The sequence below is a fragment of the Dendrobates tinctorius genome, unplaced genomic scaffold (genome assembly GCF_039654945.1).
Source record: "Dendrobates tinctorius isolate UK_male_01 unplaced genomic scaffold, ASM3965494v1 ptg000257l, whole genome shotgun sequence".
In the NCBI taxonomy this organism is placed as follows: domain Eukaryota; kingdom Metazoa; phylum Chordata; class Amphibia; order Anura; family Dendrobatidae; genus Dendrobates; species Dendrobates tinctorius.
The window spans coordinates 10,686,349-10,701,456 of NW_027361924.1; the positions used below are offsets into that span (position 1 = coordinate 10,686,349).

The 15,108-nt window shown below is 49.6% G+C and overlaps 1 protein-coding gene across 1 annotated transcript; it reads left to right on the forward strand.

Moving 5' to 3' along the window:
* The first annotated feature begins 6,660 nt into the window (after window positions 1-6,660).
* LOC141069217 (nmrA-like family domain-containing protein 1) lies at window positions 6,661-12,928 on the forward strand. Its single transcript, XM_073558650.1, has 5 exons — window positions 6,661-6,814; window positions 11,471-11,709; window positions 11,928-12,177; window positions 12,263-12,453; window positions 12,674-12,928. Exons 1-5 carry the CDS (start codon window positions 6,775-6,777, stop codon window positions 12,854-12,856), a joined length of 903 nt encoding a protein of 300 aa, XP_073414751.1. The 5' UTR covers window positions 6,661-6,774; the 3' UTR covers window positions 12,857-12,928.
* Window positions 12,929-15,108: the final 2,180 nt, after the last annotated feature.

The following is a 15,108-nucleotide window of genomic DNA, read 5'->3' on the forward strand; positions in this document are numbered from 1 at the left end:
GCACAGTGTGGGGCATATTCTATTTAGGGGGCACAGTGTGGGGCATATTCTATTCAGGGGCGCAGTGTGGGGTATACTCTATTCAGGTGGCACAGTGTGGGGTATATTCTATTCAGGGGGCACAGTGTGGGGCATATTCTATTCAGGGGCGCAGTGTGGGGTATACTCTATTCAGGGGGCACAGTGTGGGGCATATTGTATTCAGGGGCACAGTGTGGGGTATATTCTATTTAGGGGGCACAGTGTGGGGTATATTCTATTCAGGGGCACAGTGTGGGACATATGCTATTCAGGGGGCACAGTGTGGGGTATATTCTATTTAGGGGGCACAGTGTGGGGTATATGCTATTCAGGGGCACAGTGTGGGCATATTGTATTCAGGGGGCACAGTGTGGGGCATATTCAATTCAGGGGGCACAGTATGGGCATATTCTATTCAGGGTTCACAGTCTGGGCATATTCTATTCAGGGGCACAGTGTGGGGTATATTCTATTCAAGGGGCACAGTGTCGGGCATATTCTATTCAGGGGGCACAGTATGGGCATATTCTATTCAGGGGTCACAGTGGGCATATTCTATTCAGGGGGCACAGTGTGGGGCATATTCTATTCAGGGGCACAGTGTGGGCATATTCCATTCAGGGGGCACAGTATGGGCATATTCTATTCAGGGGGCATAGCATGGGCATATTCTATTCAGGGGTCACAGTATGGGCATATTCTATTCAGGGGGCACAGTGTGGGGCATATTGTATTCAGGGGCACAGTGTGGGCATATTCCATTCAGGGGGCACAGTGTGGGGCATATTCTATTCAGGGGGCATAGTGTGGGGTATATTGTATTCAGGGGGCACAGTGTGGGGCATATTCATTTCAGGGGGCACAGTGTGGGCATATTCTATTCAGGGGGCACAGTGTAGGGCATATTCTATTCAGGGGCACAGTGTGGGGCATATTCTATTCAGGGGGCATAGTGTGGGGTATATTCTATTCAGGGGCACATGTGGGTTATATTATATTCAGGGGCACAGTGTGGGGCATATTCTATTCAGGGGGCACAGTGTGGGGTATATTCTATTCAGGGGGCACAGTGTGGGGCATATTCTATTCAGGGGGCACAGTATGGGCATATTCTATTCAGGGGTCACAGTGGGCATATTCTATTCAGGGGGCACAGTGTGGGGCATATTCTATTCAGGGGCACAGTATGGGCATATTCTATTCAGGGGGCATAGCATGGGCATATTCTATTCAAGGGTCACAGTATGGGCATATTCTATTCAGGGGGCACAGTGTGGGGCATATTCTTTTCAGGGGGCACAGTGTGGGCATATTCTATTCAGGGGGCACAGTGTAGGGCATATTCTATTCAGGGGCACAGTGTGGGGCATATTCTATTCAGGGGGCATAGTGTGGGGTATATTCTATTCAGGGGCACATGTGGGTTATATTCTATTCAGGGGCACAGTGTGGGGTATATTCTATTCAGGGGCACAGTGTGGGCATATTCTATTCAGGGGGCACAGTGTGGGGCATATTCTATTTAGGGGGCACAGTGTGGGGCATATTCTATTCAGGGGCGCAGTGTGGGGTATACTCTATTCAGGGGGCACAGTGTGGGGTATATTCTATTCAGGGGGCACAGTGTGGGGCATATTGTATTCAGGGGCACAGTGTGGGGTATATTCTATTTAGGGGGCACAGTGTGGGGTATATTCTATTCAGGGGCACAGTGTGGGACATATGCTATTCAGGGGGCACAGTGTGGGGTATATTCTATTTAGGGGGCACAGTGTGGGGTATATGCTATTCAGGGGCACAGTGTGGGACATATGCTATTCAGGGGGCACAGTGTGGGGTATATTCTATTTAGGGGGCACAGTGTGGGGTATATGCTATTCAGGGGCACAGTGTGGGACATATGCTATTCAGGGGCACAGTGTGGGCATATTGTATTCAGGGGGCACAGTGTGGGGTATATTCCATTCAGGGGCACAGTGTGGGGCATATTCTATTCAGGGGGTACAGTATGGGCATATTCTATTCAGGGGTCACAGTGTGGGGCATATTCTATTCAGGGGCACAGTGTGGGGTATATTCTATTCAGGGGGCACAGTGTGGGGCATATTCTATTCAGGGGCACAGTGTGGGGCATATTCTATTCAGGGGCACAGTATGGACATATTCTATTCAGGGGCACAGTGTGGGGTATATTCTATTCAGGGGGCACAGTGTGGGGCATATTCTATTCAGGGGCACAGTATGGGCATATTCTATTCAGGGGCACAGTGTGGGGTATATTCTATTCAGGGGGCACAGTGTGGGGTATATTCTATTCAGGGGGCACAGTGTGGGGCATATTCTATTCATCGACTGCTACATGTCAGAGTTATCGCAGTATGTGAATGTGCTGGAAAAGAAGGAGCTGAAATCATCTGGGCGCTTGTCCGGATGACTCTTGGCCGGGAGAAGCCGTCATGAAGGTCTGGTTAAGGTGGAGAAGAAAAGGGAAGAGAATGACAGCAGGGAAGGCGTCATCCATAAGGTCACAGAATGGCGCTGACTGCGTCTGGTCAGTCCTGGGGTCTCTGCACGGTCTCCTGAGGGATGATATTCTTATAGAGACTTATCAGGGAACACATCTTGTGAGGGCCCAAGCGCGTATTACTAGGTCCCCCAGCCCTCACATCACCGGTCCATGCTGACACATTTCTCTGGGCATCTCCTGACTTCACCTGTGCCCAATGTTCTAGGAACGAGTCCAACTTTTGGGAGTTCGTCTTTATTCTCCAGGTGGCCATTGGCTCTGCTTAACCGGCGCGCCCAAAATCTTATCCAAACACAGCCGATCCCTTCTTCCCATACAACCTGCCCCTTGGATACTGTGCTGAGTCACTGGGGCTGGCTGCAGTATAAGGAGCAGCTCCCTGTACACACTGATCCTGACTGCGAAGCTGCACGGATCCTCATGGCTGCCAGGAAGGTTATCACAGTGTTCGGGGCCACAGGTGAGTGCAGGTTATGTGGCTGCGGGGTCCGCGATCCCTCGTGGGCCTCTGGGCCTATAAAGGAACCCCAGGCCAAAAAATAAGGACCTGTGCAGATGGTGCGCCGTGCTGCACAATTTACAGGGGGTGCAGAAGATGCAGTTGCACCTGGGCTCTGGTATCACAGGACAGCAGAACTATCACTGACATGGGGTCCGGATAAACGTTTACCCCGAGCAGCGCGTCGGGGTGTGGACATTAGTAAGGAGGCGCACTAGGTCCAGCGACATTAGTAAGGAGGCGCACTAGGTCCAGCGACATTAGTAAGGAGGCGCACTAGGTCCAGCGACATTAGTAAGGAGGCGCACTAGGTCCAGAGGGGTCCTGAATGCTTTATAGCAACCTCTACCTCACTTATAGGGAGCTGCATTTTTAAGGGTTAATGCTACAGGAAACTAGATGTAGGGAAAGTTTACACTGGAAATTCTTAGTGAGATTTCTGGATATAAACACATGAATATGCAGCCGCGATCAGTGATCCATCTTATATCCCGCAGGGTGATCAGTGATCATCTTATATATCACGCAGGGTGATCAGTGATCATCTTATATCACGCAGGGTGATCAGTGATCATCTTATATCCCGCAGGGTGATCAGTGATCATCTTATATACCGCAGGGTGATCAGTGATCATCTTATATCCAGCAGGGCGATCAGTGATCATCTTATATCCCGCAGGGTGATCAGTGATCATCGTATATCCTGCAGGGCGATCAGTGACCATCTTATATCCCGCAGGGTGATCAGTGACCATCTTATATATCCCGCAGGGTGATCAGTGATCATCTTATATCCCGCAGGGCGATCAGTGATCATCTTATATCCCGCAGGGTGATCAGTGATCATCTTATATCCCGGAGGGTGATCAGTGATCATCTTATATATCCCGCAGGTTGATCAGTGATCATCTTATATCCCGCAGGGTGATCAGTGATCATCTTATATCCCGCAGGGTGATCAGTGATCATCTTATATTCTATTCAGGGGGACAGTGTGGGGCATATTCTATTCAGGGGACACAGTGTGGGGCATATTCTATTCAGGGGGCACAGTGTGGGGTATATTCTATTCATGGGGCACAGTGTGGGGCATATTCTATTCAGGGGGCACAGTGTGGGGTATATTCTATTCAGGGGGCACAGTGTGGGGTATATTCTATTCAGGGGGCACAGTGTGGGGTATATTCTATTCATGGGGCACAGTGTGGGGTATATTCTATTCATCGGGCACAGTGTGGGGCATATTCTATTCAGGGGGCACAGTGTGGGGCATATTCTATTCAGGGGGCACAGTGTGGGGCATATTCTATTCAGGGGGCACAGTGTGGGGTATATTCTATTCAGGGGGTACAGTGTGGGGCATATTCTATTCAGGGGGCACAGTGTGGGGTATATTCTATTCAGGGGGCACAGTGTGGGGTATATTCTATTCAGGGGGCACAGTGTGGGGCATATTCTATTCAGGGGGCACAGTGTGGGCTATATTCTATTCAGGGGGCACAGTGTGGGGTATATTCTATTCAGGGGGCACAGTGTGGGATATATTCTATTCATGGGGCACAGTGTGGGCATATTCTATTCAGGGGCACAGTGTGGGGCATATTCTATTCAGGGGGCACAGTGTGGGGCATATTCTATTCAGGGGGCACAGTGTGGGGCATATTCTATTCAGGGGGCACAGTGTGGGCTATATTCTATTCAGGGGGCACAGTGTGGGGTATATTCTATTCAGGGGGCACAGTGTGGGATATATTCTATTCATGGGGCACACTGTGGGGTATATTCTATTCATGGGGCACAGTGTGGGGCATATTCTATTCAGGGGGCACAGTGTGGGGCATATTCTATTCAGGGGGCACAGTGTGGGGCATATTCTATTCAGGGGGCACAGTGTGGGCATATTCTATTCAGGGGCACAGTGTGGGGTATATTCTATTCAGGGGCACAGTGTGGGGTATGTTCTATTCAGGGGTACAGTGTGGGTTTTTTTTCTATCCAGGGGGCACAGTGTGGCGCATATTCTATTCAGGTGGCACAGTGTGGGGTATATTCTATTTAGAGGGAACAGTGTGGGGTATATTCTATTTAGGGGGCACAGTGTGGGGTATATTCTATTCAGGGGGCACAGAGTGGGGTATATTCTATTTAGAGGTAACAGTGTGGGGTATATTCTATTTAGGGGGCACAGTGTGGGGTATATTCTATTCAGGGGGCACAGTGTGGGGTATATTCTATTCAGGGGGCACAGCGTGGGGTATATTCTATTTAGGGGGCACAGTGTGGGGCATATTCTATTCAGGGGGCACAGTGTGGGCATATTCTATTCAGGGGCACAGTGTGGGGTATATTCTATTCAGGGGGCACAGTGTGGGGTATATTCTATTCAGGGGGCACAGTGTGGGGCATATTCTATTCAGGGAGCACAGTGTGGGGTATATTCTATTTAGGGGGCACAGTGTGGGGTATGTTCTATTCAGGGGGCACAGTGTGGGCATATTCTATTCAGGGGCACAGTGTGGGGTATATTCTATTCAGGGGGCACAGTGTGGGGTATATTCTATTCAGGGGGCACAGTGTGGGGTATATTCTATTCAGGGGGCACAGTGTGGGGTATATTCTATTCAGGGGGCACAGTGTGGGGTATGTTCTATTCAGGGGGCACAGTGTGGGGCATATTCTATTTAGGGGGCAAAGTGTGGGGCATATTCTATTCAGGGGGCACAGTGTGGGGTATATTCTATTTAGGGGGCACAGTGTGGGGTATGTTCTATTCAGGGGGCACAGTGTGGGGTATATTCTATTCAGGGGCACAGTGTGGGGCATATTCTATTCAGGGGCACAGTGTGGGGTATATTCTATTCAGGGGGCACAGTGTGGGGTATATTCTATTCAGGGGGCACAGTGTGGGGTTTATTCTAATCAGGGGGCACAGTGTGGGATATATTCTATTCATGGGGCACAGTGTGGGCATATTCTATTTAGGGGGCACAGTGTGGGGCATATTCTATTCAGGGGGCACAGTGTGGGGCATATTCTATTCAGGGGCACAGTGTGGGGTATACTATTCAGGGGGCACAGTGTGGGGCATATTCTATTCAGGGGGCACAGTGTGCTGCATATTCTATTCATCGACTGCTACCTGTCAGAGTTATTGCAGTATGTGAATGTGCTGGAAAAGAAGGAGCTGAAATCATCTGGGCGCTTGTCCGGATGACTCTTGGCCGGGAGAAGCCGTCATGAAGGTCTGGTTAAGGTGGAGAAGAAAAGGGAAGAGAATGACAGCAGGGAAGGCGTCATCCATAAGGTCACAGAATGGAGCTGACTGCGTCTGGTCAGTCCTGGGGTCTCTGCACGGTCTCCTGAGGGATGATATTCTTATAGAGACTTATCAGGGAACACATCTTGTGAGGGCCCCAGCGCGTATTACAAGGGCCCCCAGCCCTCACATCACCGGTCCATGCTGACACATTTCTCTGGGCATCTCCTGACTTCACCTGTGCCCAATGTTCTAGGAACGAGTCCAACTTTTGGGAGTTCGTCTTTATTCTCCAGGTGGCCATTGGCTCTGCTTAACCGGCGCGCCCAAAATCTTATCCAAACACAGCCGATCCCTTCTTCCCATACAACCTGCCCCTTGGATACTGTGCTGAGTCACTGGGGCTGGCTGCAGTATAAGGAGCAGCTCCCTGTACACACTGATCCTGACTGCGAAGCTGCACGGATCCTCATGGCTGCCAGGAAGGTTATCACAGTGTTCGGGGCCACAGGTGAGTGCAGGTTATGTGGCTGCGGGGTCCGCGATCCCTCGTGGGCCTCTGGGCCTATAAAGGAACCCCAGGCCAAAAAATAAGGACCTGTGCAGACGGTGCGCCGTGCTGCACAATTCACAGGGGGTGCAGAAGATGTAGTTGCACCTGGGCGCTGGTATCACAGGGCAACAGAACTATCACTGACATGGGGTCCGGATAAACGTTTACCCCGAGCAGCGCGTCGGGGTGTGGACATTAGTAAGGAGGCGCACTAGGTCCAGCGACATTAGTAAGGAGGCGCACTAGGTCCAGCGATATTAGTAAGGAGGCGCACTAGGTCCAGCGACATTAGTAAGGAGGCGCACTAGGTGCAGCGGGGTCCTGAATGCTTTATAGCTACCTCTACCTCACTTATAGGGAGCTGCATCTTCAAGGGTTAATGTTACAGGAAACTAGATGTAGGGAAAGTTTACACCGGAAATTCTTAGTGACATTTCTGGATATAAACACATGAATATGCAGCCGCGATCAGTGATCATCTTATATCCCGCAGGGTGATCAGTGACCATCTTATATCCCGCATGGCGATCAGTGATCATCTTATATCCCGCAGGGTGATCAGTGACCATCTTATATCTCGCAGGGCGATCAGTGATCATCTTATATCCAGCAGGGTGATCAGTGACCATCTTATATCTCGCAGGGCGATCAGTGATCATCTTATATCCAGCAGGGCGATCAGTGATCATCTTATATATCCCGCAGGGTGATCAGTGATCATCTTATATCCAGCAGGGCAATCAGTGATCATCTTATATCCCGCAGGGTGATCAGTGATCATCTTATATCCCGCAGGGCGATCAGTGACCATCTTACATCCCGCAGGGCGATCAGTGATCATTTTATATCCCGCAGGGCGATCAGTGATCATCTTATATCCCGCAGGGCGATCAGTGATCATTTTATATCCTGCAGGGCGATCAGTGACCATCTTATATCCAGCAGGGTGATCAGTGACCATCTTATATCTCGCAGGGCGATCAGTGATCATCTTATATCCAGCAGGGCGATCAGTGATCATCTTATATATCCCGCAGGGTGATCAGTGATCATCTTATATCCAGCAGGGCAATCAGTGATCATCTTATATCCCGCAGGGTGATCAGTGATCATCTTATATCCCGCAGGGCGATCAGTGACCATCTTACATCCCGCAGGGCGATCAGTGATCATTTTATATCCCGCAGGGCGATCAGTGATCATCTTATATCCCGCAGGGCGATCAGTGATCATCTTTTATCCCGCAGGGTGATCAGTGATCATCTTATATCCCGCAGGGTTATCAGTGATCATCTTATATCCCGCAGGGTGATCAGTGATCATCTTATATCCAGCAGGGCGATCAGTGATCATCTTATGTCCAGCAGGGCGATCAGTGATCATCTTATATATCCCGCAGGGTGATCAGTGATCATCTTATATCCCGCAGGGTGACCAGTGATCATCTTATATCCCGCAGGGCGATCAGTGATCATCTTATATCCCGCAGGGCGATCAGTGATCATCTTATATCCCGCAGGGTGATCAGTGATCATCTTATATCCCACAGGGCGATCAGTGATCATCCTAAATCCCGCAGGGCGATCAGTGATCATCTTATATATCCCGCAGGGTGATCAGTGATCATATTATATATCCCGCAGGGTGATCAGTGATCATCTTATATCCAGCAGGGCGATCAGTGATCATCTTATATCCAGCAGGGTGATCAGTGATCATCTTATATCCCACAGGGCGATCAGTGATCATCCTAAATCCCGCAGGGCGATCAGTGATCATCTTATATATCCCGCAGGGTGATCAGTGATCATCTTATATATCCCGCAGGGTGATCAGTGATCATCTTATATCCAGCAAGGCGATCAGTGATCATCTTATATATCCCGCAGGGTGATCAGTGATCATCTTATATCCAGCAGGGCGATCAGTGATCATCTTATATCCCGCAGGGTGATCAGTGATCATCTTATATATCCCGCAGGGTGATCAGTGATCATCTTACATCCAGCAGGGCGATCAGTGATCATCTTATATCCAGCAGGGCGATCAGTGATCATCTTATATATCCCGCAGGGTGATCAGTGATCATCTTATATCCCGCAGGGCGATCAGTGATCATCTTATATCCCGCAGGGCGATCAGTGATCATCTTATATCCCGCAGAGCGATCAGTGATCATCTTATATCCCGCAGGGCGATCAGTGATCATCTTATATCCCGCAGGGCGATCAATGACCATCTTATATCCTGCCGGGCGATCAGTGACCATCTTCTAGCCTGCTGGGTGATCAGTGATCATCTTATATCCCGCAGGGTGATCAGTGATCATCTTATATCCCGCAGGGCGATCAGTGATCATCTTATATCCCGCAGGGCGATCAGTGATCATCTTATATCCCGCAGGGCGATCAGTGATCTTCTTATATCCTGCTGGGCGATCAATGACCATCTTATATCCTGCCGGGCGATCAGTGACCATCTTCTAGCCTGCTGGGCGATCAGTGATCATCTTATATCCTGCCGGGTGATCAGTGATCATCTTATATCCCGCAGGGCGATCAGTGATCATCTTATATCCCGCAGGGCGATCAGTGATCATCTTATATCCTGCTGGGCGATCAATGACCATCTTATATCCTGCCGGGCGATCAGTGACCATCTTCTAGCCTGCTGGGCGATCAGTGATCATCTTATATCCTGCTGGGCGATCAATGACCATCTTATATCCTGCCGGGCGATCAGTGACCATCTTCTAGCCTGCTGGGCGATCAATGACCATCTTATATCCCGCAGGGCGATCAGTGATCATCTTATATCCCGCAGGGCGATCAGTGATCATCTTATATCCCGCAGGGCGATCAGTGATCATCTTATATCCCGCAGAGCGATCAGTGATCATCTTATATCCTGCTGGGCGATCAATGACCATCTTATATCCTGCCGGGTGATCAGTGACCATCTTCTATCCCGCCGGGCGATCAGTGACCATCTTCTATCTTGCCCGGCAATCAATGATCATCTCTAGATCCCGTCGGGCGATCAGTGATCACCGTACAGCTTGCATAGTGATCAGTGACGCTCACCCATTAATCTACCTATAAAAGCGCCTGAAGCTTCAGGAGCACAAGGGAATATTTGCGACCATCCTCTGATTCTTCTAGAATCCTGCACCCCTCCTACCCCAGGGCCTGGGGGTGGCGGCCACCTCCTATACAGTAGTTGTGCCTCTGTCAGTAGCAGACGCTCAGTGCAGGGATGGGCAAAGCATTCTGTAAGTTTTGCCCAGGGCCATGACTATGGGAGCTGGATCTACTGGTCTCTATACTTAGTGGGATCAGTAATGATTGGGGGCACTTGTATACATTGTGGTAAGTGTTGTCCTGCGAGATGGGTCACTTATGCGGCTGTTTGACTTCTTAGGGACCGACTATGCTATATGAAGAGTTTGTTAGTTGCCAACCCTACCGGACGTCTACCCGTCACTTGCCATAAATATGTAATGTTTCTACCCGGTGTCAATGCCGCTGTTCTCCTGAATCCGGCGATGTTTTTCTTTTGTCTCTGATCCTCTCCATTCCTGAGATATGGCCCTCACCTCCCTGTATATAAATATTGTCTTGTTACCCAAGAAGGCGTGGTCTCACAGAAGACCATGCCCACTTGGAGGAAAAGACTAGATTTACTTGCAGGAAAGATCGGGGTCATATCTCAGGAACAGAGCGGCTCAGGAGCAAAAGAAAAACATCGCCGGATTCAGGAGAACAGCGGCATTGACACCGGGTAGAAACATTACATATTTATGGCAAGTGACAGATTTTATCACTGGGCCCTGCTGCCACCTTAGTGCTTTGGAATTGTGAGCCAGTTTTGGCTGTGTTTGGCTTTTTTTTCTGTGATGTTGTTTACGAGGTCCTCTATTATAACAGCGTGAGGGGCACACACTAATTATCTTGGTAGAATTTACTTGTAGAATCTAGAGTGAAAAACATGACTGTATTCTGGATTATCCGGCAGTTCTATGCTAGAATGTGTCGGATTATTGGAAGTGGTAATGAAACGGTCAATCACAGGGTGCAAGTCTAAGGACGTTTTTGGTTTTTCCTCTTCAACCCCTCCACCATTGTCTGGACTTCCAAGATGTATCTGCAGATCAGTTGCTGACTGGTGGAGCGAGGTGAAGGAAAACCAACTTACTGAAGGTCAAAACTAGTGAAACATTCACGAGGATGGAGTCTGAAGCGGAGTCTGGGACAGCGAGGGCAGTCAGAGTTGACAGGGAAAAAAAATTCTTAAAGGGGTTTTCCAGGCCAAAAAAAAAACATTATAGGATACCCCGATCCTCTAGTAGCTGCTCCATCCCAGTTTGTGGCAGCGTGACTTGTGACCACATCTGTGTGTGGAGGGGGCTGGCTGGCAGCCCATTTTAATAGCTAAGCCAGCCCCCAGTCAATATATAAAGGGCCGCCAGCCAGCCCCCTTCACACACAGATGTGGTCCCGTGCTGACACAAGAAACGTGGTCTATCTGCCAGGGACCAATATGGAGCGTCAGCCAGAAAAGCATTATTATTTAGTCCTACATATGCATAAATGTATTTTTTTTTTATTATTTCAGGGGCTCAGGGGGGTTCGGTCGCCAATGCCCTCTTAAAGGACCACAACTTTGCAGTCAGGGCGGTGACTCGAGACACCAGCAAACCGGCGGCTGTGAAGCTAAAGGAGGCCGGAGCGGAGGTCGTGTCCGCAGATCTGGAAAATGAGAAAAGTCTAGAGGCCGCACTGAGCGGGGCGTATGGAGCCTTCGTGGTCACCAACTTCTGGGATCACTTTAGTAAGGAAAAGGAGGTGAAACAGGTAAGATCAGTAGTCACAAGTAGAAACACTGGGAAAAAAACTGTTTATAAATGCAATACTGGCAGTGACCACAAGGGGCAAGCAGATGATTGCCTGTAATTGTGCACTATGGAGAGCAGGGATCAGTTATACCGCATATTGTACTTTTGGTACTGGCCCGTGGTGGGCAGGTTGGGTTGTTTGCCCCAGCAGTTATATTATAAATTCTTGCATTCCAGGGTAAAGTCATCGCAGATTTGTGTAAACGCCTGGGCCTGAAGCACGTGGTCTACAGTGGACTGGAGAACGTCAACAAGTTGACTGGAGGGAAGCTGGAGGTTCTGCATTTTGACGGTAAAGGGGAAGTGGAGGAGTATTTCCGAGCGATCTCCTGCTCCATGACCAGCGTCAGACTCGCCTTCTACTTCGAGAACTTTTTATCCGACCTCAAACCCCATAAATCTAAGGACGGCTCCTGCTACGACCTGGGTGAGACTTCAACCAATCAGAGCTCAGCATTCTTGTGATTGGCTGTGGGTTTATACCGGTATATATATATATATTTTTTTTGCAGTTATTCCCATGTGTGACGTCGGCATGGATGGGATCTCTGTGGCGGATCTGGGCCCAGCAGTTCTCAGCATCTTGAAAAGTCCCAAGGATTATATAGGGAAGGACATCGGACTCAGTGCAGAAAAACTGACGGCGGCGCAATACGCACAGATCATGTCCAAGGTCTCCGGCAAGACCATCAAAGACTCCAAGGTCTGGGACGGTGGGGAAAATCTGTTTCTTATTTAACCACTAGGTGGCGATCTGTACTGATCTGTGTTAAAGCAGCAAGAGACATCGCCACCTAATGGCCGAGATTTTACCAATCTACCTAGTTGTGCAGTGACACGTTCCCTCATCTCGTCACAAGGCTCCTCAAGACTTTAGGGAAGGTTCCTTAATATTATTCTGTCCCTTGTTTCTTTTCTCACAGATCCCCCCTGAGGTTTACGAAAAGCTGCCCTTCCCAGGGGCTCAGGAAATGGCCAACATGTTCAAGTTTTACCAGATGAACCCTGACAGGGACGTGGCGCTCACCCATAAACTGAACCCCAACACCAAGAGATTCCAGCCCTGGTTGGAGGAGAATAAGGAGGCGTTCATCAAAGCCCTGTGAATGGGGGAAGATAAGAATTTGGGAGTTTTGGGGTTGTTTTGCAATTAAAACGTTATCAAAAAATCCCTGTGCATTCTTTATTGTTTCCTCCGGCTAAAGTCACACAATCTGCTGATCCTCATGCAAGGAGGGTCGGCCCTGGACATCTGACCAGTATGTGCTGGGCACGGCAATGGCTGCATGGCATGTGGGGCTCACCTGAAGCACTGATGCCCAGCACACAGGAGATTATATGTCCCCCCGCCAGGCAGCACAAGACCCCGATATCAAGGAGAACGGCCAGCAGTCTAATGTGTACGGAGGTCTCCAGATGATTTCGGAGGAGATAAGAATCCGGCCAGGTAAATTTCCTGCTGATCCTTTCCTTTTGTTCTCCCTGGAGATAAGCATCTGCTACAGGAGTCTGGAGATGAACAGAGGAGGCTGCAGGGGAACAAAAGGTTCTAGAGGGGAACAGAGGGGTCTGGAGGGGATGTAGGAATCGCCTGAAGGGGAACAAAGGGGTCTGGGGGGGAATAGAAGGGTCTGGAGGGGAACAGAAGGGTCTGGAGGGGAACAGAGGGGTCTGGAGGGGATGTAGAAATCATCTGAAGGGGAACAGAGGGGTCTGTAGGGGAAACAGAGGGGTCTGGAGGGAAACAGAGGGGTCTGGAGGGGATGTAGGAATCGCCTGAAGGGGAACAAAGGGGGTCTGGAGGGGATGTAGGAATCGCCTGAAGGGGAACAGAGGGGTCTGGGGGGGAATAGAAGGGTCTGGAGGGGATGTAGAAATCGTCTGAAGGGGAACAGAGGGGTCTGGAGGGGATGTAGGAATCGCCTGAAGGGAAACAGAGGGGTCTGGGGGGGAACAGAAGGGTCTGGAGGGGAACAAAAGGGTCTGGAGGGGAACAGAAGGGTCTGGAGGGGAACAGAGGGGTCTGGAGGGGATGTAAAAATCATCTGAAGGGGAACAGAGGGGTCTGTAGGGGAAACAGTGGGGTCTGTAGGGAAACAGAGGGGTCTGGAGGGGATGTAGGAATCGTATGGAGGGGAAAGGAGGAGTCTGGAGCGGATGGAGGAATAGTCTAGAGGGGATGTAGGATTTGTCTGAAGGAAAACAAAGAAGTCTGGAGGGGATACAGGCATCATCTAGAAGGCAACAGGGGTCTGTGGGGTCTTGGAGGGGACAAAGGACTCTGGATGGCAACAGAGGTAGTCTGGAGGTGCTGTAGGAATCATCTGGAAGGGACAGAGGAGTCTGGAGGGGACAGAGGAGTTTGTGGGATCTTGAATGGGACAAAGGACTTTAGAGGAAATGGAATATATCCTGGAAAGGAACAGAGGAGTCTGCAAAGGACATCAGATTCTTTTGGAGAAGAACGGAGTCTGAAGGGGACAGAGGTGTCTTCTGGAGAAGATCGAGAGGACAGAGTGGTATGGAAAGAAAAGCAGTCTGGAGAGGACAGATTAATATGGGGAGGACAGAGAAGTTTTGGAAAGGAGTATGAGGGGTCCCAGGGGTCTCAAGAGGACAAATTAATTTGGAGAGTATAGTGAAGTCCTGGGGGACAGGAGTTAAGAGGGTACAAAAGCTTCAAGAGGGGATAGAGGAGTTTTGGCAGTGACTATTAGATAGAAAACACTGGAACACTTGGTCGATTTGCACGTTCTTATTTATGGAGGAGATGGCTCAGTCTTTTCGGGTGGGTCCAGATTTGGGGGCATTTTTCCGACAAACAATTTTAAGTGCTGACAGACTCTATAATTATGTGTCACCCTAAAATGCAAAACCATACTTGCCAACTTAAAGGACGGAATTAATGTTTCTCAATTTCAGAGGTTTCATGGTTAAGCCCCTTTTCCAGGAAACACCTCCTCTGTGCCAATAACATGCCTCCTCCACAACCCATCACCCATGTCCTGAAGGTAAACGTTGGAGATCCTCAACATCATGGTAGAAAACTAACTGGAGCTCAGTTTTCCAGAGAAGTTCAGCAGCGCTTGAGGCATTTGCCATCTCTACCTGGAGATGGGGAGGTTTAGTTATCGGCTCCAGGCAGCGCTCCGCTCCCTTCCTTTATAGCAGCCGCCCTTTGCTGTACTCCACGTTGGGTTTCACAAGTTGCCCGGCAAACCCCAATGATGGGATTACCCAAGGCCTTTTAATGCTGACATAGACATTCATGTGTCGGGAGTATTTAGTAAGCTTTGGGTTTAGTTATCCCTCACCATTTTTCCTGCCAGCCTACACAACCAGTCAGTGGTAACTCCGA